At 41.9% G+C, this 22282-nt stretch overlaps 1 protein-coding gene across 1 annotated transcript in view; it reads left to right on the top strand.

Moving 5' to 3' along the window:
- The window catches only part of ddx54 (DEAD (Asp-Glu-Ala-Asp) box polypeptide 54), a 62924-nt gene extending 43915 nt beyond the window's left edge, over positions 1 to 19009 (top strand). Inside the window, exon 5 of the mRNA XM_059544172.1 lies at positions 18872 to 19009. Coding sequence (XP_059400155.1) covers positions 18872 to 18935 — 64 coding nt within the window. The 3' untranslated portion in view covers positions 18936 to 19009. The remainder of the gene's footprint in view (positions 1 to 18871) is intronic.
- The last annotated feature ends 3273 nt before the right edge of the window (positions 19010 to 22282 follow it).

Raw genomic sequence — 22282 nt, 5'->3', positions numbered from 1 at the left:
TCGCCTTCACCACACAAAGCAATCTGAGCCCACAATGCGCAACATTTACCGAGTCCTAGCTCAACAATATGACCCTCTAGGACTGCTCATTCCCTACACCACTCGGGCCAAAATCCTGGTGCAGAGCCTCTGGGGAAAGAAACGGGACTGGGACGATCCTCATCTTCCCGAGGATCTGCTCCAGCTGTGGCAGGCGTGGGTGAGTGAACTTCCATTACTTTCTAACGTTACTGTTAATCGTTGTTATGTCCACTCAGATACCGACCTCCCAGCGGCCTCCCAGAGCATCCACATTTTCTCAGATGCATCAGAGAGGGCCTATGGATCGGTCGCCTACCTGCGTACTGTCAGCGCCGCTGATGATGTCCAGGTAGCGTTCCTAGCGGCCCGTTCCCGTGTTGCTCCAGTCCGCCAGCAGTCCATCCCCAGGCTGGAACTCTGCGCTGCCCACCTCGGGGCCCAGCTTGGTGCAGTCCTGAAACGAGAACTCACAGTCTCCATCTCCTCCGTCACCTACTGGACCGACTCCACCACCGTGTTGGCTTGGTTGCTGTCTCCTTCCTGCCGTTACAAGGTGTTCGTCGGTGCCAGAGTTGCGGATATCCAGGAATTAACTGAGAGCAGCTCATGGCGCTATGTCCACTCCAGTGAGAATCCCGCTGACGATATAACTCGCGGACTGACCCTCTCACAGATCCAGAGTCACAGCCGCTGGAGATCTGGACCTGCCTTCCTTCATGAAAGTGAGTCAACCTGGTCTTCCTGTCCAGACATTACATGCCTTGATGATTCAGCAGAGCTGCGCAAAGCCAAGTTTTGTGGTGTCATCTCTACTTCCCCTCATCCACCTTTACCCCACACTAGCCAGTTTAGTAGCTTCCCAGAGCTGCTGGAAGCCACAGCTCGAGCATGTCACGGGGCGGCCACCGACTCTAAACCCACAGCTGAGTCGTTCAGACAAGCTGAACTCTCTCTCTTCAGACAAGTGCAAAGTGACTGTTTTCCAGAGGAGTTTGCTCTCATCTCATCCCAAAAGCCCATTCCATCCAGCAGTAGGCTTATCACTTTGGCCCCAGAATACGACCCAGAGACTCAGTTAATCCGTGTCGGGGGCCGACTAAGACACTGTGAATATCTCAGCTCAGGCACTTTGCATCCCTTTGTCTTAGACCCTCATCATCCTATCACAAAGTTGATCATTGCTGATTACGACAGCAAGCTTGCACATCCAGGCCCAGAAAGAGTCTTCGCTGAGCTACGCAGAAGGTTCTGGATTTTGCGAGGCAGAGAGGCTGTGCGCAAGCAGCAACACCACTGTCCAGAGTGCCGCAAGTGGCGTAGCCAACCCATTATTCCCAAAATGGCCGACCTCCCGCCTTCCAGTCTAAGGTTACACCATCCAGCTTTCTACTCAACTGGCATGGACTGTTTTGGTCCTTTCCTCATTAAAATAGGGAGGCGCAATGAGAAGCGATGGGCCATAATATTCAAATGTCTCACCACACATGCAGTCTACCTAGATCTGCTGGCCAACATGGACACTGACTCGTTCCTCATGAGTCTACGTCGTTTCATCTCTAGACGGGGAAAGCCTCATGAATTGCTGTCCGATCAAGGTACAAACTTTAAAGGTGGCAGCTCAGAACTTCAAGAGGCCTTCAACTCACTTGCCCCCGCTCTGCAGTCACAACTCGCTAGCCAGCAAATCCATTTCCGCTTCAACCCACCTAGTGCCCCTCATTTTGGGGGTTCCTGGGAGCGAGAAATCCGCACCATCAAGTCAGCGCTGCATGCTATACTGGGATCACAAACGGTCACCGAAGAGGTCCTCAGAACCATCCTTACTGAAGTTGAGAGTATTATCAACTCCAAACCGCTTGGTTACACCTCTTCTGATGTGGCAGACCCAGATCCAATCACTCCAAATGTGCTGCTGATGGGGCGGCTGGACCCATCTACTCCGCAGGTTGTTTACTCAGGTACAGAGCTCCTCAGTCGACGCAGATGGCGACACTGCCAGGTCTTAGCGGATCATTTTTGGATCCATTTTATCAGGAACTACTTACCATCCCTCCAGAGCCGCTCCAAATGGCAACAAGACCAAGAAGACATCCGTATTGATGACATTGTTCTTGTTGTTGACCAGCAGCTTCCGCGTGCCTTGTGGCTTGTTGGCAAAGTCACAGAAGTTTTCCCTGGAGCGGATGGCAGGATTCGTATTGCTCAGATTCAGATCAAAGACAAATCCTACACCAGACCTGTCGCCAAGCTCATCAAGCTGCCTGCACTTCCTCGAGACATTCCTGACTGACTCGTGTTCAACTTTGCTGCCCAAAGTTGGGGGCGGCTGTTAATAAGGCTCTGACTTTATCTTATGTTTGTGTTATTATAGTTATTATCTGGTTTACTGTAGTTTCACTTTCCACTTTCCACGTGCCCAGCAACAGTTAGGCCAATCAGCAATCCCCCTTATTTTTCTCCACCAATCAGACAGTCTCTACTAGCGCAACGCCGAACTGTTGTCAGTATGCATGTAAATTTCATCGGAGACACTCGCTCCATTCCTGATCCGATATATCTAGAGAAAATATCTTTATTCTTCAGTTCTGTTTCATGCGTCCATGAGAATGTGAGTCTATGTAAATATTGTTATCTTTTCCTTGCTTAGATTAATGGTGTATGTGTACGATTCCGTACACTTTACATTGCCTATTGATGTGTGTTTTCCTGGAGCTAAATAACCAAACCAAATTTAGGCTACATTATAGTTTCACACTTTCCCATTTCTTTGATAATGTTTAGGCAGTTTAATCATTATATCTGTGCAATTCAAGATAGTATTGTATGTGCCATTTGTATATGTACTAGTTGTATAATGTTTGGCACTGTTGAGATTGTTCATTGTTATATTCTATCCATTGTAGCGATTTAGAAATCTTCTTTTCATACCTCAACTGCATTTAATGTTACAATGGTGATGAATACTTATTATTCATGAGTCCACTTTGATTTTCTGTTTTATTTAGAAAACATGAACAAAACCATGAACAAAACCATGGACAAAACTCACATCGTCTATGTCAAACTGTTTCATTAAAGAGTGGCACGAGAGTGTAAAATTCGTCCTCATTATTGTTCTGACCGGACAACCTGGGGAGATTAAAGATTTTGTATCAACCCTAAGTACAGTCCTTCTCAGAGGTCACAAGTTTGGGTCTCCTCCCTGACACCTCTTTTATAATACGAGTTCAAAACTGCGTCCGTTAGCGAAGCCAACAAGTCTCCTGCAAGAAAAAAAAAGCGCGCGGCACACAGATCAGCAGCGTCATTTTCAGGTGACGTCATCCCGTAATCGCTCTTTGTTTCTTTAGGAGGAGGTTTGATCAGAAGTCACGTCTGCAGACTATGGAAGGCCAAAAGGGCCAAAACGTGTGAAACTGTCATGTTAACACGTATTTACGTGTTAAGACGCAATTTACGCATTAACACGTAACCGCTGCAGCCACGTCTTGCCTTGCTTCCCCTTTTTTCGGTGAAATGGTTCGCTCATACTGCACAATGTTGCTACCAGAAAACATTTTTTCTCTGCAATTCGAAGGTAAAACGTCTGTACACAGTTTACCAGCAACCAATCAACAGTGATCACACAAACTCAAAATTTAAGGCGGACCCACTTAAGGTGGTCTGATAATATGGCGTGAAACATATAAAGTTGTTTTAAAATAATAATTAAAAAAGATTATTGAAATCAATTTTATTCACAACCATGAACTTTATTTTAAACATCTTCTTTTGCTGTTGATTTTTTTTATCAGAAGGTTAATGATATACTGCAGGCCTAACTTTTAATCTGTATATGAGTATCTGAATTTTAAAATAAAAAATACTATCAATTTTATTGTCTTTTACTGCTGATATTTGCTTTTTTTTAATGGTATTTACTGGTTGTATTATTACGGTGGACCCTATTTTTTAACATCTTGCTTCTGTAAAAATGAATGTTTTTGTTTGCTTAAAAATCTACAGATTTGTACTGTGAATTCCAATGTGCACAACCCCAAAAGATGTAGTTTTACTCAAATAATACCGTAAAATCTAAGGTTTTCAGACATTTTCAACATTACTATATTTAATTGTAAAATGTATGCATATTTATTTGTTTTCACAGAAAAAATTTATAATTTCAGCATTTTATTACAGTAAAAAACAAAGTTTTATCCAGTCTCACAATTAACGGTTATTCAATCTATTTAGTACAGTAAAAGGAAGTTTTTGGTTTTACGCTCCATTACCTTTGGAATTTGACGGTGTTTTGCTGTATATTTTACTGACTTTTTTTTACAGTGATGCAAAGCTGAATTTTAGGATGCAAACCATGTTTCTGCAGGTTAAGAAGGTTATGAAGATAAATTTAAGACTTTAAGACCTTTTTAAGAACAAGTAAAGAAAATGTAAGGACACAGTACATCAGTGTGGTTTCTTAATGTAGCAAACAATGATTTGTATTTGCAAGACTTCAAAGTTTGAAAAAATCATCTTCCAACAGATCTCCTTTAATTTGACAAAAAAATAGTTCTGTTTTCAGAATATTTTCTAGAATATGTAAATAACTTTTACTGTACCTCCTGTTGATTACACTGCAAAAATGTGATGTTCTTTCTTAGTACTTTTGTATAGTTTCTTAAATCAAGATACATTTACTGGAGAAGCAACATTACTTTAAGAAGTTTCATCTCATGGAAAACCAGTTTTCATACCCTATTGACAGAGATTTCTATTTTTTTTCAGTTTCTCTGAAAACAAGACTTCACATCTAAATTTTGCATCTTCACTAAATGTATCTTAATTTAAGAAGGTTTAGATGTTTGTATTGAAAAAAAAAATCTTGAGGACGATGCATGCAACATTTAATACCATGACTTTATGAATTTATGATTTATACTCTGATTTAAAGGGATAGTTCACCCAAAAATCAGATTATGTCATTAATAACTCACCCTCATGTCACCCTCTGTGTTCATCTTCAGTTCTCTCTTCACAGCAGTTCAGTCAGTGTTCTGTTTGAGTACATGAATTACTCTGGGAAATTGGTTTGTTTTAACTCAGAGGGAGTGTCAGCCACATTAAAAAAGTTAACAGCTTAAGTCTTTTGTGAAGTAATGCGTATTGGAGACGCGAACCGTTTAAAACGATTCAGTTCGATTTGGTGAACTGGTTCAAAAAGATCCGGTTACATCGAATGATTCGTTCGCGAACCGGATATAACAAACTGCTTTGTTTTGAACTGTCTCACAACAGACACGGAAGAGAAGACAATGATGAATAAAGTCGTAGTTTTTGCTATTTTTGGACCAAAATGTATTTTCGATGCTTCAAAAAATTCTAACTGACTCTCTGATGTCACATGGACTTCTTTGAAGATGTTTTTTTTACCTTTCTGGACATGGACAGTATACCGTACACACTGCTTCAATGGAGGGACTGAGAGCTCTCGGACTAAATCTAAAATATCTTAAACTGTGTTCTGAAGATAAATGGAGGTCTTACTGGTTTGGAACGACATGAGGGTGAGTTATTAATGACATAATTTTGATTTTTGGGTGAACTATCCCTTTAAGTCTTTTAAATGAATTAACACTGCTTTAGACCCACAGAGTGAGGATGATCTGCATATATTTGTTGCCTCAAGACCAACATCAAAATGAACGTCAGCGAGGTGATGCGTGCAAAACGCTCACGAGACGATCGCTTGGTCGACAAGTTTTCTGAAAATGCAACACTACGAGGATGAGCAGATGGACGACAAGCAATGACAATCCTGTAGTGCTCCAGATATGCAAACATCAGGATAGTTTCATGTACTTCTAAATATCTTGCTTTAAGGGTCTTTGTGATTAAGCAGAATCTTAATAAATGCAAGATGTAAATATGCACGATTTCTAAACCAAAAGCACAATCTCTCAGAAACATGGGATTTTCTCACATATTTCCTTTTTTATAAACACTATCCACTGAAAACGGCACCAATTTTAAGTTTTCTCACCTAGACAACTGTTATTAAGAAAAGTTTAGCATAAAACTTTATATTCTGGGCTCGTTTGCTTGCCTGTATGTTTTATTAATAAACTACACTGAATTCTGTCTTACATTTAAGTGTTATTTTTAAAGCAAATTCTCTGAAAGGAAATCGCTTAACTTTAAACTTTGCGAATTGTGTTCATTTTCTGGGTTCAATATCTTTCCCTTTAGATGGTATGTTTTATTAAGAAGGTCTGAATTTGGTTGTTTAATTTCATTAATTCAAAAATATGGTGTCTGTGAATATTGTCAATAAAATCGGCTTACAAAAAATTATTGCCATCACAAAGTTATTTTTCAGAAGTTGCCTTAACTGAGCTGTATTCCAGTTTCTTTTGCATTATTTCTATTCAAGAAACATTATGTTCATACTTACTGACTTTTGCATTATGTCTGTTTTAGAGATTTTGCATTTCTATTTAATGTTTTTTTGTGTGTGTTATGTCTGCTCTAGAGACGTCGTGGTCCTATTAACTGATTTTTTTTGTGTGTTATGTCTGTTCTGGAGATGTAACAATCATACTGATTTTTATTTTTTTGCGTTATGTCTGTTCTAGGGACATTGCTCATATTTACAGATTTTCTTTTCTGATATGTCTGCTCTAGAAATGCTACATTCATACTTATTGATTTTTTTTTTCGATGTCTGTTCTAGAGATGTTGTGGTCCTATTAACTGTGTTTTTGTGATGTCTGTTCCAGAGATATTACGTTCAAACTGATTTTTTCCCTTATGTTCTAGATAGGGATATGCAGGTATCAAATTTTCCTGTTGCGATTAATTGCTCATGCTTTTATCACGGCAAACAGTATTATCATGGCATTGAAATTTAGTTTTTAAAAAAAGTGCTCATAATACAGTATAACCGGTTAAAAAACTGTTTTTCTTATAACAAAAATAACTGAACGTTTAAATACAATAAAGCAATACAGAAAAATATATAAAGTTAAAAGTTTTGCACCGATTAAAGTGCAAAAGAACTATAAAGACCAATAGGTATCACTTTACAATAAGATCTCTTTAGTTCACCATTAACATTCACAATGAGCAACAGCTACAGAATTTATTCATCTTTGTTTAAAAATAAAAGTTTTAGTTCATGTTAGCTCATTAAATAATACAGTTGCAACTTTAGATTTTATCAACGTGTTATTAAATATTGGAATACCTAAGATGAATGAATGTTCAGAAGAACTTTTCATTGGCAGTTTATAATAACTAATGAATTAACTAATGTTAAAAATGAAGCCCTAATGTAAAATTTAAATTAACAATAAAAATAATCTAAACACTTTCAAACAATTTCTATTTCATGTTGTATTCCAGATTAAAATAGCCTATTAATACTTAAGTATTTGGCACTGTGATGAACATCATAGCAAATACACAAATCTAACTGGCTATTTAAAATAATTAAATATGTTTTAAAAAAGTAGGGCAGCTGGTTTATTTGTGGTGTTTCAAGGACTGCATTTTCTGCATTTTAGCGCCATCTGCTGTCAGATAGTGAATGTGCTTTCATTCAGCGCGTCCAGACCTGCCAACATGTACGCATTTTTCGTACTCTGCACGCATTTTGACCCATAAGTACGCTTGTACGATTCACTGCTCTCTAGGTACACATTTTGTTGCTTCTCGCATTTCGCCGTTTTCAGTTTCTATGAAATCTATGACACTGATTCTGCCGCTGATCCACAGCGTGTAAGTGGAGTGAAAAGCTTTCGGCCAATCAGAGCGCTGCATGTTAACCCGCCGCCCACCTGCCCCTCCTATCCACAAGCTTAGTTGGCAGTTTGGAAAGTGGTGGAATGGCTTAAAATCTAGAAGGTTTTAGACAGGCCAGTTGCTGATTAACGTAAAATAAAGGTAACAGTTAGGCTATGTTTAGCCTAATTGAATTTATGAACATTAAAAATGACCTTGACATCATAACAAACAGTCCAGCTGTGACGAGCTCAGTTCATTTCACGAGTTCATGTAGGCTAACATGTAAGGGGGGCGCTGCCAACAACGCACCTAAAAGCTGTCACAAAGAACCGGCAAAAGTAATGATTATGAATATTTAATATTTTATGAATATAATTATTAATAAACAAGTTTTTTCTGTATCAATGTCCTGTCGACTGCAAAAATAAAGTTGACGATGCTGTCTCGCGATCTTCGCAGTAGTGAACACGTCACAGAAATGCGGAATGGATTAACGTTACATAAGCAGAGAGCAGTCTGTTCCCTCTCGAGGCGGTAACTCAACATTACATCAGCTAAGACGTATATGGGAACTCTTCCCTTCTCCACTTTCACTGAAATCTTATTGGCTAACGCCAGCTGGGGACAGCTGGCCAATTGACGCGAAGCATGCAAATACTGACAGGTCAGCAGGCAGTATAAAATGCATGGGCGCGAAAATTACGTCAGAATCTCTTTCTTCACGCTAGAAGTCTTATCTAAGTCATCGTGGAAGTTGCAAGGGAGGACTCCTCACCCTGTTTTTCCTCTCCGCATCCGATGGCTGCTAATGCTAGATTCGGACCTTCACCAGTTCTGTGTGACCTGCCTAAAAAAAAGGGATTCTCACATGGACCACACATGCGCCCACTGTGCCGAGCTGCCAGTGCGCGCCCTCAGAGCCAGAGTGGTTCGGAAAACAGCGGGAATGAGGCCAACTGCCGCCAGCGAAGACGAGTTTGACGTCAGCGTGGTGGACGATAGCTTCCGCCCCGCAAACTTCGTCCTCTTCGGAGCTGGCGAGGAAAATGACTCCATGTCGCTTTCGACGTCGGAAAAGGTTTGGGCCTCTCAGTAAAGAGGGATCGCCCCGACCAAGAGGGCCCTGCAGACCTCCAGGAGGAGCTCGTCAGGGTCTTCGGAAAGGCCGTCATGGAGCTGGGTCTCGCTTGCAACGCACCTGACGAACCTGTGAAAGGTAACTGGACTCGTGGCTCCTCCAGTCGAGCTGCTACCAGACGGCATTAAGGAATGCAAAAGCTCGTGGTGAAGTCGTGGGCTGCAACCCAATCGGCGCGCACCCACTTTGCTACGCAGGCCATGTTCACGCACGTGGACGGGCGGAAACCCTCCCCCCGTCGAGGAGACTGTGCACCTGTGCCCGTCTCCCTCTGCATTTGGTTCGGACCACAGCCTGCCTTCCAAGCCGTGCGGTTCACGGCCCTTAGACGGACAAAGCCTATACTTCTGAGGGAAGGCAGCTTCTGCTCTTCATGCCTGGAAAGACGCGGAACGCAGGACGCTCCTAAACGTTCCAGTTGCTCCCTCCGGCCTCTTTGGTGACGTCATGGAGCTTTTCTCAGAGATGCAGAAAGCGCGCCAAGGCGATGAGCCACATGATACCCCGTCGCTCACTCCAGTCTTCATCTGCGAGGTTCCGCTCTTATGCACCTCGTCAGGCTCTAAGACCAGCTAAAATAGCCCGCCGTGACACCCCGCTCTGAACCGGACGCTCGTTTCGGCCGAAACCAGCAGTGGTAAGAACCTGGGAGGAAACGTCAGGGTCGGTTGAGGACCCCGCGCCGCGAGAGAGCCAGCGCGTCATCGAGCCGTCTCCCTGACTGACCAATAAAGTGGAAGAGTGAGTGCGCGGGAGGCCCTGCCCCCAAGTGCCATGTTCAAATGCATCATGTCCCCCATTTCCTTCGGGCGACGATTGCTATGTGTGTTTAAATGCTGTTTTTGTGAGTTCCACAATAGAAGCATGTACACAATCAACAAAAGAGCTTTTTCTTTCTCTTACACTCAACACGGTGTCACTCGCCCTGTCTCATAGCAGCGCTGAGCCACAACCCATGATTATAATGGCCTCGCGAGGGAGCGAGAGTGCCAACCCCACAAAAACACGGTGTCACCCTCCATGTTCAGATGCATTATGTCCCCCATGTTCCTTCGGGCGACGATTGCTATGTCTGTTTAAATGCTGTTTGTGTGAGTTCCACAATAAAAGCATGTATACAATCAACAAAAGAGCTTTACTTCCTCTTACACTCATCACTGTGTCACTCGCCCTGTCTCAGAACAGTGCAGAGCCACAACCTATGATTATAATGGCGTCGCGAGGGAGCGAGAGTGCTAACACCACAAAAACACATGCATCATGTCCCCCATGTCACTATGGGTGACAATTGCTATATGTGTTTATATGATGTTTGTGTGAGTAAAAATTTTACTATAGAAGCATATATCCAAATTCTTGCACCCAACATTGTGTCACTCGCCCTGTCTCTAACAGCGCAGAGCCACAAACCCATGATTATAATGGCCTCTCAATGGCGCAAGAGTGTCACACCATTACGCGACCCGCCCTCCCGCCAGTGCTTCTAGCCTCGCTGGGGCGGGGCCCAGGTCAAAATAAGCCATCAATGGCTGTAGAGGTAACGCGTCCACGGTGTCATTTCATGGACGCTAGGAAGGCTATCCCGGGCGTTTCACCGTGGATACTGGGAATATTCACGATGGATATTCTCTCTAATTCAAACGCAGACCTCCCCGCTTCAATGGCGTGGTCCCGTCACTGACTTTGCCCCAGAACCGTCCTGTTCTGCGACAGGAAGTTCTCAGTCTGCTCGAGAGGGAGCGATAGAGCGAAATTTCCCCTCAGATCGAGCGGAATGCGCATGTTGAATTATCTGGACGATTGGTTGATTTTAGCCCACTCAGGAGATGTGCTATCAGTCACGTGAAAACAATGCTTCGCCGTTTGGATACGCTGGGACTGCTTGTGAATAAGCAGAAGAGCGTGTTTTTACGAGTCAGACTGTAACATATCTGGGAATATGTTTGTACTCGATGGCGATGCGAGCCCATCTCTCTCTAGAGCATTTCATCGACTCTGCGCTGTTTCAGACCAGGCAGGTCGTTTACACTGAGGGAATTTCAGAGGCTTCTGGGACTGATGGCGGCGGCTTCTTCAGTGCGCCATCTGGGTCTGCTACATTGCGGCCGCTACTGTTTTGGCTGTAACTTGAGTTCCGCAGAGAGCGTGGTCTTCGGTCCTCAAGCACATACGGTCATTCACAGTTGCATCAGCACTCTGAGACCGTGGAACAGCCCGGATATGTTCAGCCCAGGAGCTCTTTTCTCTACGAACGCGTCTACTTCAGGCTGGGGAGCAGTGCGTCTGGGCGTACCTGCCTCAGGCCTGTGGTCGGAGTCACAGAGAAGGTGGCACATACACCGTTTGGAATACACCTTTCTGACGAACATGGAGTGGCAACTTGTACTGATTCAAACCGACAACACGTCTGTGGTCTCGTACATAAATCGCCAGGGCGGCGTGCGCTCCAGAGCTCTATTCAAACAGGCAGCGAGTCTCCTGTTGTGGGCGGACCGAGACTTAATCTCCATAAGAGCGTCGCACATCCCTGGTACTTTGAACCGTGGAGTGAGCATGCTTTCGAGGAACGGGATTCCTCAAGGAGATGGAGGCTTCACCCAGGATCAGATCTAATGATTTGGGAGGGAGGAAGTGGATTTGTTTGCCACGAGCGAGAACACACACTGTAAGACGTTCTTCTCGATATCTCACTCCCCCCTGCCGGGAGATGCTCTGACATCGCGTTGGCCGGAAGCCAGGCTTACACGTTCCCTCCGGTGAAGATTCTGCCTGTGTTGTGCAAAATCAGGGAGGAGAGAGCGTCAGTTATACTCGTGGCCCCGAACTGGCTGAATCAGCCCTAGTTCGCGGACCTGAGAGAGTTAGTGATGGCTCCCCCATGGCGAATCCCCCTCAGGCAGGACCTGCTGTCTCAGGCGAACGGCACAATAAGGCACCCCAGCCCCGAGCTATGGAACCTTCATGTGTGGCCGCTGCGTGGACCATAATAAGCGGGACGATCTGCACTCACAAGTGCTAAACACACTTACAGAGACGCGAGCACCATCAAACATTCGCTGCTACGCGCAGAAGTGGGGAGTTTTCACAAAATGGTGCGAGGACATTTATGTTGACCCGGGGACCTGTTCCGTGTCGGATGTTTTGCGCTTTCTACAGCACAGTATGGATAGCAGGAGTTTGAAACCATCCACGCTGAAGGTGTATGTGACCGCTATTGGCGCTTTTCGTTCCCCAGTTGACGGGCAAACGATCGGTAAGCACGCTCTGGTAATCAGTTTTCTCAGGGGAGCAAGGAGATTGTGTACTTCATGGCCGCCCTCTGTGCCGCCTTGGGATTTAGCTCTAGTTTTGAGGGCTCTATCTCTTACTACCATTCGAGCCCTTAGCTTCGATTGTGGTTAAGGAGCTTCCCTGAAGTCTGCTTTGCGTTTGGTGAACGATATTGCATCGGTTTCGGACCTGGCGACTGTAACGTCACTCTCCGGCCGAGACCGGGTTTCGTTCTGAAGTCACTCAATACACCGTTTTGTTTCCCTACCCGCCTTATCTGTTGAGCCGTCAGCCTCGCATGACGCTGATACTCAGAGCGCCGGGACCCTGTTAGGGTTTTACGGATGTATATGAATCGCTCGGCCGCCTTTCGTCAGTCGGACCAGCTGTTCGTGTGCTTGGTAGATATAATAAGGGACGTGCTGTTTCAAAACAGAGACTTTCTCACTGGATCGTGGACGCTATCGAATGCCAGGGGAAGGATTATCCCCTCAACATCAGAGCTCATTCTGCGAGGACAATATAAATGCTTCCTGATGGGCCTGGTCTAGAGGTATGTCTGTCCAGTATTTATGTTTTGCTGCTGGCTGGTCTTCCCAGAACACAATTGCCAGGTTTTACAAGCTGGATGTACCCTCTGTAGCGTCACATGTACTTTCGGTGAGTTAAGTTTTATTCATTCTGTTATAACCAGCTATACAGTAGTTACCATGGCTGCTAACTCTGTGTTATGGTTTAAATGGTTTATGCAGTAGTCACCGCAAACGCCGTCGACTCTGTTTAACTCTCATGCTTGAGTACTTATTGCGTTGTGTCTGCCCTGGTTAGTGCAGAATTCGATTTATTGCTTGAAGTTATGCAAACTTTGTTAGGGTCGGAGCAGATGTCTCATTGGCCTAGTTACGCCTATCAGATGCAAGCACTCTTAGCGACACGGCCATTGGCTAGAACTGTCCTGCTTATGTGTGGGGGTGATTGACTCCGTTCAGGGTTTATCTTCACTGCTCTCACGGCGGGATTTTATACAGTTCCCATATACGTCTTAGCTGACGTAATGTTGAGTTACCGCCTTGAGAGGGAACGTCTCCGGTTACTATCGTAACCTCGGTTCCCTGAGAGGCGGGAATGAGACATTACGTTAGCCGCCGTGGTCTCTGTTTGATCAGCTGTGCTAGCGATCAGTCGTGATTCTGACGTAATTTCCGCGCCCATGCATTTTATACTGCCCGCTGACCTGTCAGTATTAGCCAATAAGATTTCAGTGAAAGTGGAGAAGGGAAGAGTTCCCATATACGTCTTAGCTGACGTGATGTCTCGTTCCCACCTCTCCGGGAACCAAGGTTACGATAGTAACCAGAGAAGTTTTCTTTCGTTTTGAATTGTTCTGTTCAACCCTCTTGAGTCGGTTAACGCGTATACGCGTTATGAGTCATTTTCTCCTGATAACCCCGAAAAGAACTTAAATTACACTTTCAGTTTTGATCGTACAGATAAGATCAATACATCAATCGAATCTGTAAAGGGTCTACTTTTATTTGTATAAAGACATAATAACAACAAAACTTTGTGCACTTATAAAATAAAGATAACAAACAAGGTGTGCTGTCTGCAGCCTTTGTCTGCACTGATCTTCATTTACAAACATGTCATTAAAATGAACTGTAACTCCGTGAATACTCAACGAAGAGACACGAGAGAGATATCTATAAAAAGCCTGACATGTCTACTTTTAAACTAAACAAGTGCTGCCGAAAATTATTTCTATTGAAAAATATTCTGAGATAAAGTAATCCATATGAAAACAACGCGATGTCCGTTTTTCTTCTATTGTGACCACGCCCCCGCGCTGAACGCACTATTCAGCCCTTACGAAAATTAACCATGGTTTTACTACAAATAAAACCAAAAAACCATGGTTACTACAGTTAAACCATGGTAACCACAAATTAACCATGGTTTTGCTAAATTAACCATAGTTTAACCATGGTATTTGTAGTAAATCTGTGGTTATACAAATGGTAGTCAACACGCCAAAAAACCATGGGTTACTACAGTTTTGCTATAATAAAACCATGGTTATTTTTCGTAAGGGAGATTCTAATGTTAAATAAAGTTTTTATTTTTATTTTACTGTTTGCTTCGTGATGAGAGGAATAAGATATAATTCACCCAAAATTTGATTTGGTTGAGTAATTGAGATTTGGATTTCCTCAAAAAAAAAGAATGAAGCACTTTATTCAGTCTCTTATTATTTATTAATATACCTGTACTAGTTTTCACATAACGTGTAAACATTTTACTAGTTACACTTTTTCCAAACTATAATTCCTGACTAAATGTATAATCAAGTGAAACATTATGAAGTTTCAATAACAATATGCAATACTAAAGGCTACCATTCAAAAGCTTGATGTAAATAATATAAATTTAACAAATAAATGTAACTGTAACAAATGTAACAAACAATGCTGTTCTTTTAATTTATCCCCCCGAAAAGACCTGAAGAAAAATATTCTCTGCTCTTTTCAACATTAATAATAATCTATGCATATCACTATGCATATAAAATTATTTAAAAAAAATTGTTTTTAGCAAACTGATTTTGATATTGATAACTGCTAGTTTTGCACATTTATTTAATGTTTTGATTTATTTATTTAGAAAGAATGTCCTCAGTTTACTTTTATTTCTGACAAGATTTTCAGGTGGAAGAAGTTTCCATGGGCTATGCCTCCTGTACAAAATGTTCGAAAAGATTGCAGTAATTGTATAACATTTATGGTCTACTTGTATATGTTATGGAGTAACTTATAAATCTTAATTGGTGAATGGATATTATGTGTATAATATGTATTATAGTGTTAGGTATCTCATAGGTTTCTCACAGGTGTGCGTGCAACGGTGGAGCATACATTGGCGGTGGGCTGTCAGGTTCTCGCGTGTGTGCGTGGGGGAGGGGATTGTAGTACTCATAAAATTTCTTCAAGGTTGACAGGTATGCGTTCTCATGTGTTCCCTCATTTGCTTCTCTTATGTGCTTGTTTACATCAGAGCACACACGTGTCTTTCAAGCAGCATACAGCAGTGTTCAAAGTCAAAGTCACCTTTATTTATATAGCGCTTTAAACAAAATACATTGCGTCAAAGCAACTGAAGTACATTCATTAGGAAAACAGTGTCAATAATGCAAAATTGATAGTTAAAGGCAGTTCATCATTGGATTCAGTTATGTCATCTCTGTTCAGTTAAATAGTGTCTGTGCATTTATTTGCAATCAAGTCAACGATATCGCTGTAGATGAAGTGTCCCCAACTAAGCAAGCCAGAGGCGACAGCGGCAAGGAACCGAAACTCCATCGGTGACAGAATGGAGAAAAAAACCTTGGGAGAAACCAGGCTCAGTTGGGGGGCCAGTTCTCCTCTGACCAGACGAAACCAGTAGTTCAATTCCAGGCTGCAGCAAAGTCAGATTGTGCAGAAGAATCATCTGTTTCCTGTGGTCTTGTCCTGGTGCTCCTCTGAGACAAGGTCTTTACAGGGGATCTGTATCTGGGGCTCTAGTTGTCCTGGTCTCCACTGTCTTTCAGGGATGTAGAGGTCCTTTCTAGGTGCTGATCCAGCATCTGGTCTGGATATGTACTGGATCCGGGTGACTGCAGTGACCCTCTGATCTGGACACAGACTGGATCTGGTGGCCACGGTGACCTCGGAACAAGAGAGAAACAGACAAATATTAGCGTAGATGCCATTCTTCTAATGATGTAGCAAGTACATAGGGTGTTATGGGAAGTGTTTCCGGTTCTGGTTTACCTAATTAATGCAGCCTAAAAATCCTTTAACGGATTTGGATAATAAAAGCATATTAGTATGTTATGTGTATGCCAGGTTAAAGAGATGGGTCTTTAATCTAGATTTAAACTGCAAGACTGTGTCTGCCTCCCGAACAATGTTAGGTAGGTTATTCCAGAGTTTGGGCGCCAAATAGGAAAAGGATCTGCCGCCTGCAGTTGATTTTGATATTCTAGGTATTATCAAATTGCCTGAGTTTTGAGAACATAGCGGACGTAGAGGATTATAATGTAAAAGGAGCTCATTCAAATACTGAGGTGCTAAACCATTCAGGGCTTTATAAGTAATAAGCAATATTTTAAAATCTATGCGATGCTTGATAGGGAGCCAGTGCAGTGTTGACAGGACCGGGCTAATATGGTCATACTTCCTGGTTCTAGTAAGAACTCTTGCTGCTGCATTTTGCACTGGCTGTAGTTTGTTTACTAAGCGTGCAGAACAACCACCCAATAAAGCATTACAATAATCTAACCTTGAGGTCATAAATGCATGGATTAACATTTCTGCATTTGACATTGAGAGCATAGGCCGTAATTTAGATATATTTTTGAGATGGAAAAATGCAGTTTTACAAATGCTAGAAACGCGGCTTTCTAAGGAAAGATTGCGATCAAATAGCACACCTAGGTTCCTAACTGATGACGAAGAATTGACAGAGCAACCATCAAGTCTTAGACAGTGTTCTAGGTTATTACAAGCGGAGTTTTTAGGTCCTATAATTAACACCTCTGTTTTTTGAGAATTTAGCAGTAAGAAATTACTCGTCATCCAGTTTTTTATATCGACTATGCAATCCATTAGTTTTTCAAATTGGTGTGTTTCACCGGGCTGCGAAGAAATATAGAGCTGAGTATCATCAGCATAACAGTGAAAGCTAACACCATGTTTCCTGATGATATCTCCCAAGGGTAACATATAAAGCGTGAAGAGAGCGCCCCTAGTACTGAGCCTTGAGGTACTCCATACTGCACTTGTGATCGATAGGATACATCTTCATTCACTGCTACGAACTGATGGCGGTCATATAAGTACGATTTAAACCATGCTAATGCACTTCCACTGATGCCAACAAAGTGTTCAAGTCTATGCAAAAGAATGTTGTGGTCAATTGTGTCAAACGCAGCACTAAGATCCAATAAAACTAATAGAGAGTTACACCCACGATCAGATGATAAGAGCAGATCATTTGTAACTCTAAGGAGAGCAGTCTCAGTACTATGATACGGTCTAAATCCTGACTGGAAATCCTCACATATACCATTTTTCTCTAAGAAGGAATATAATTGTGAGGATACCACCTTTTCTAGTATCTTGGACAGAAAAGGGAGATTCAAGATTGGTCTATAATTAACTAGTTCTTTGGGGTCAAGTTGTGGTTTTTTGATGAGAGGCTTAATAACAGCCAGTTTGAAGGTTTTGGGGACATATTCTAATGACAATGAGGAATTAATAATAGTCAGAAGAGGATCTATGACTTCTGGAAGCACCTCTTTTAGGAGCTTAGATGGTATAGGGTCTAACATACATGTTGTTGGATTAGATGATTTAACAAGTTTATACAATTCTTCCTCTCCTATGGTAGAGAATGAGTGGAACTGTTCCTCAGGGGGTCTATAGTGCACTGTCTGCTGTGATACTGTAGCTGACGGCTGAATGGTTGCAATTTAATCTCTAATAGTATCGATTTTAGAAGTAAAGTAGTTCATAAAGTCATTACTGCTGTGGTGTTGGGAAATGTCAACACTTGTTGAGGCTTTATTTTTCGTTAATTTAGCCACTGTATTGAATAAATACCTGGGGTTATGTTTGTTTTCTTCTAAAAGAGAAGAAAAGTAATCGGATCTAGCATTTTTTAATGCTTTTCTGTAGGATATGTTACTTTCCTGCCAAGCAATACGAAATACCTCTAGTTTTGTTTTCCTCCAGCTGCGCTCCATTTTTCGGGCTGCTCTCTTTAGGGTGCGAGTATGCTCATTATACCATGGTGTCAAACTGTTTTCCTTAACCTTCCTTAAGCGTAAAGGAGCAACTTTATTTAAAGTGCTAGAAAAGAGAGAGTCCATAGTTTCTGTTACATCATCAAGTTGTTCTGAAGTTTAGGATATGCTAAGGAATTTGGATACATCAGGAAGATAACTTAAAAAGCAGTCTTTTGTGTTAGAAGTGATGGTTCTTCCATACTTGTAACAAGAAGTATAATTTACAATTTTGGCTATATGAATTTTGCACAGAACTAAATAATGATCTGAGATATCATCACTTGGCTGAATAATTTCAACACCATCAACATCAATTCCATGTGACAGTATTAAATCTAGAGTATGATTTCGACAATGAGTAGGTCCTGAAACGTGTTGTCTAACACCAATAGAGTTCAGTGTTGTGCATTTTGACCAGTTGATGGGAATACTATTCTAAAAATGCCTTTCAAATTCTGAATAATTTGTAATATATAATTATTCACGGTGTTTAGAAGTGCCCACGATAACAATATTGTGCATATTCATTACCATGATATATCGCAATACCGACTACTGGCACAAGTCTAGTTCTAGAGTCACTGCACTACTTATTGATTGTTGCGTTATTTCTGTTCTACAAACATTACATTCATGCTTTTTTTTTTGCATTAAGTCTGTTCTAGAGACGGTACAGCTTTTTTGATAAAGCTCTAATTGGTTTCCTTTTGAAATAAGTTTTGAATTCAAAGTCATACACTGAAATGCATAGTATGTGTGGGTGTAAGGAAATATTGTCAAAATCAGGATTAAAAACGTAAAAAAAAAAAAATTATATTGCAATATCTATTTTGTGTCCATATGCTCTCCAGACTGTGTTCTCAGAGGTGGTTGGAGGGAAAAGACAAAAGCAATATAATGAAGCAGACAGACTGAAGGCAAAAAGAACAGAAAATCAGGAAAAGATTAGGAGTTTTACATCCCATACAGACCCAAAGACTTCAACTCAGAGCCCGCGGGTAAGACAGCACCAGTGCATGATTCTTCATGTTGAGCTGGGAAGCACAGATGTTCATTCTGAATGTGTGTGTTTGGGTTTGTTCAGGCTCGGTCTCGGCGGTGACGGCGGTGATGGCTTTCGAGCAGCAGGCCTCTTCTGCGGATCTGGTCCTGATGGGAGATGAGAGCTTCACTTTAAGCCAGCACAAGAACCTGATGAAATGGTGAGCAGCACCTTCTATTATTACATATTCAGTACTGACCGTATATCTGCTTATGGTCATATTACACTTGTTCACCACAGGGATCGCAAGCGGAAACGCTTCTTCCGTGACATGGGCAAAGAGGACAAAAACAAGTAAATCAACACAGAAAGTGGACAGGTGGTCAGTGGCAAAAAGAAGAAGAGCTTGTATCCTTCATGAAAAGTCTTCTTTATATAGCACTTTTTATAACATTGATTCAGAAAGCAGCTTTACAAAAACTCATGATGTTAATTTACAAATATTGCTGAATGAATGCTGTCTTCATGATTGGCCTGTACTGCATCTTTTAAGTCAAAGGTGCATTTCCATTACCCTTCATGTTGCTCAAATTGAAATGGCAAATAAAAAATTAACGCAATTTCGCAAAAACAGCCATATATCGCCACGTTTTTGTGCTAACATTAGGTGGTTTTCAAGGCAATGCGAAAAAGGAATAATTTGCAAAACTGCAATTGCAATTTGTTTTTTTTGTTTTTTTTTGCATTAACAGGTCACATGGCGTATGTAAAAAGTCATATGATCATTCTTCAATGTACCGTATTTTCCGGACTATAAGTCTCACTTTTTTCATAGTTTGGCTGGTCCTGCGACTTATAGTCAAGTGCGACTTATTTATCAAAATTAATTTGACATGAACTAGGAGAAATGAACCAAGAGAAAACAATACCGTCTAAAGTCGCGAGAGGGCGCTCTATGCACCCTCTCACGGCTGTAGACGATAATGTTTTCTCTTGGTTCTTGGTTCTAAATAAATGCGACTTACAGTCCGGTGCCACATTTATAAGTTTTTTTCCTCGTCATGACGTATTTTTGGACTGATGGGACTTATACTCAGGTCAAGTCAAGTCACCTTTATGTATATAGCGCTTTAAACAAAATACATTGCGTCAAAGCAACTGAACAACATTCATTAGGAAAACAGTGTGTCAATAATGCAAAATGATAGTTAAAGGCAGTTCATCATTGAATTCAGTGATGTCATCTCTGTTCAGTTAAATAGTGTCTGTGCATTTATTTGCAATCAAGTCAACGATATCGCTGTAGATGAAGGGACCCCAACTAAGCAAGCCAGAGGCGACAGCGGCAAGGAACAGAAACTCCATCGGTGACAGAATGGAGAAAAAAACCTTGGGAGAAACCAGGCTCAGTTGGGGGGCCAGTTCTCCTCTGACCAGACGAAACCAGTAGTTCAATTCCAGGCTGCAGCAAAGTCAGATTGTGCAGAAGAATCATGTGTTTCCTGTGGTCTTGTCCTGGTGCTCCTCTGAGACAAGGTCTTTACAGGGGATCTGTATCTGGGGCTCTAGTTGTCCTGGTCTCCGCTGTCTTTCAGGGCAGTAGAGGTCCTTTCTAGGTGCTGATCCATCATCTGGTCTGGATACGTACTGGATCCGGGTGACTGCAGTGACCCTCTGATCTGGATACAGACTGGATCTGGTGGCTACGGTGACCTCGGAATAAGAGAGAAACAGACAAATATTAGCGTAGATGCCATTCTTCTAATGATGTAGCAAGTACATCAGGTGTTATGTGAAGTGTTCCCGGTTCCGGTTTACCTAATTAATGCAGCCTAAAAATCCTTGAACGGATTTGGATATTAAAAGCATATTAGTATGTTATGTGTAAGCTAGGTTAAAGAGATGGGTCTTTAATCTAGATTTAAACTGCAAGAGTGTGTCTGCCTCCCAAACAATGTTAGGTAGGTTATTCCAGAGTTTAGGTGCCAAATAGGAAATTCTCAGGTGTGACTTATAGTCCGAAAAATACGGTACTGTAACCTACGAGAAACACTTCATATGTGGGCACTCTCCAGTATAACAGGCTTTCCCTACCATTAATGCTCAGACAATTTACACTGTACACGTATGCGGTGCAAAGGAGGGTGGAGGGTGAAAAGTTTCTCATAGGCTGCATTTACAGTTGGCATTAACATGCGACCTGTATCCGGATGTTGGCCACATACACAATGAAAAGAAGTGTAAACGTACTTCTGATCGGAGAGTAGGCCTGTCGCAATAGTCGATAAATCAATTAATCGCACAAAAAAAAAATTAGCTCGATAATTTTTTCGGGCTGCGATAATTTCTTTTTTCAATTTTTATTTAAAAAATGTAACGTCACGATGTGGGGTTAGTCTGGAGCGCAGCCTGTGGACAGCCCGCGGCAGAAAACACCCTCTCCGATGCATGTCCCGGAAATAAAGAGATAACATCTCGCTAGAGTGACCCGCTTTGGGAAGCGCCTTTCATTTGCTTGTGGATGTTTGCGTCTCCAGTGATACAGCATTGTACTTGCACTACTGCTTTTTTTAATACCGCGTAGCATATTTTACAAGTAACTTCGTTGCCCTTTCTCTCGAAATGGGCCTACTTTTCGCTCGCTTCATTTGGCTTGCTCAGCTAAATATGTCTATAGGCATGTAGTTGCGTGTCAATGCAGTTCACACACAGCTAGTTTTTTAACTAAATGCGCTGCGGATGGGCCTGGAAAAAACGAAAAAACAAAACAAAAATACGTGATATGTGAACGGCCTCTTCATCAGTCAAAATGTTTACTTTCGGTTAACGGTTAAACGGTCAATATGAGCATCCCTAACTGGCATATAAACATAATATAACATACAAAATTAATTAATTTTAAGCCACACAAAGTCAACATGTTGGTATTTCTTGCTCTGAATCTGCCATAAAATAAAAGTTTATTGATCTTTGAAAAGGTGTACCTGCGTTATTATGCCATTATCATTAAATTAGTTGAAACTGTCCTTAGAACGACAATATTATCGTTTATCGCGATAATTTCTTGGACAATTTATCGTCCAGCAAAATTTGTTATCATGACAGCCCTATAGGAGAGTTATTTGATCAGCGTGTCCTGATCAAGAGGAAGTAAGGGTTGCATTGTGATCGGATCTCAGTGTAATGTAAACATGATCCAAACATCGTGTATCAGCAGGTCGACGTCATGCAAAACTCCACACCCTCTCTTCTGAACTGTCAGAAGACTTATTTAAATATT

This window comes from Carassius carassius, chromosome 4 (assembly GCF_963082965.1).
Source record: "Carassius carassius chromosome 4, fCarCar2.1, whole genome shotgun sequence".
NCBI lineage: Eukaryota > Metazoa > Chordata > Actinopteri > Cypriniformes > Cyprinidae > Carassius > Carassius carassius.
This window is presented reverse-complemented; position numbering and strand designations above follow the sequence as displayed.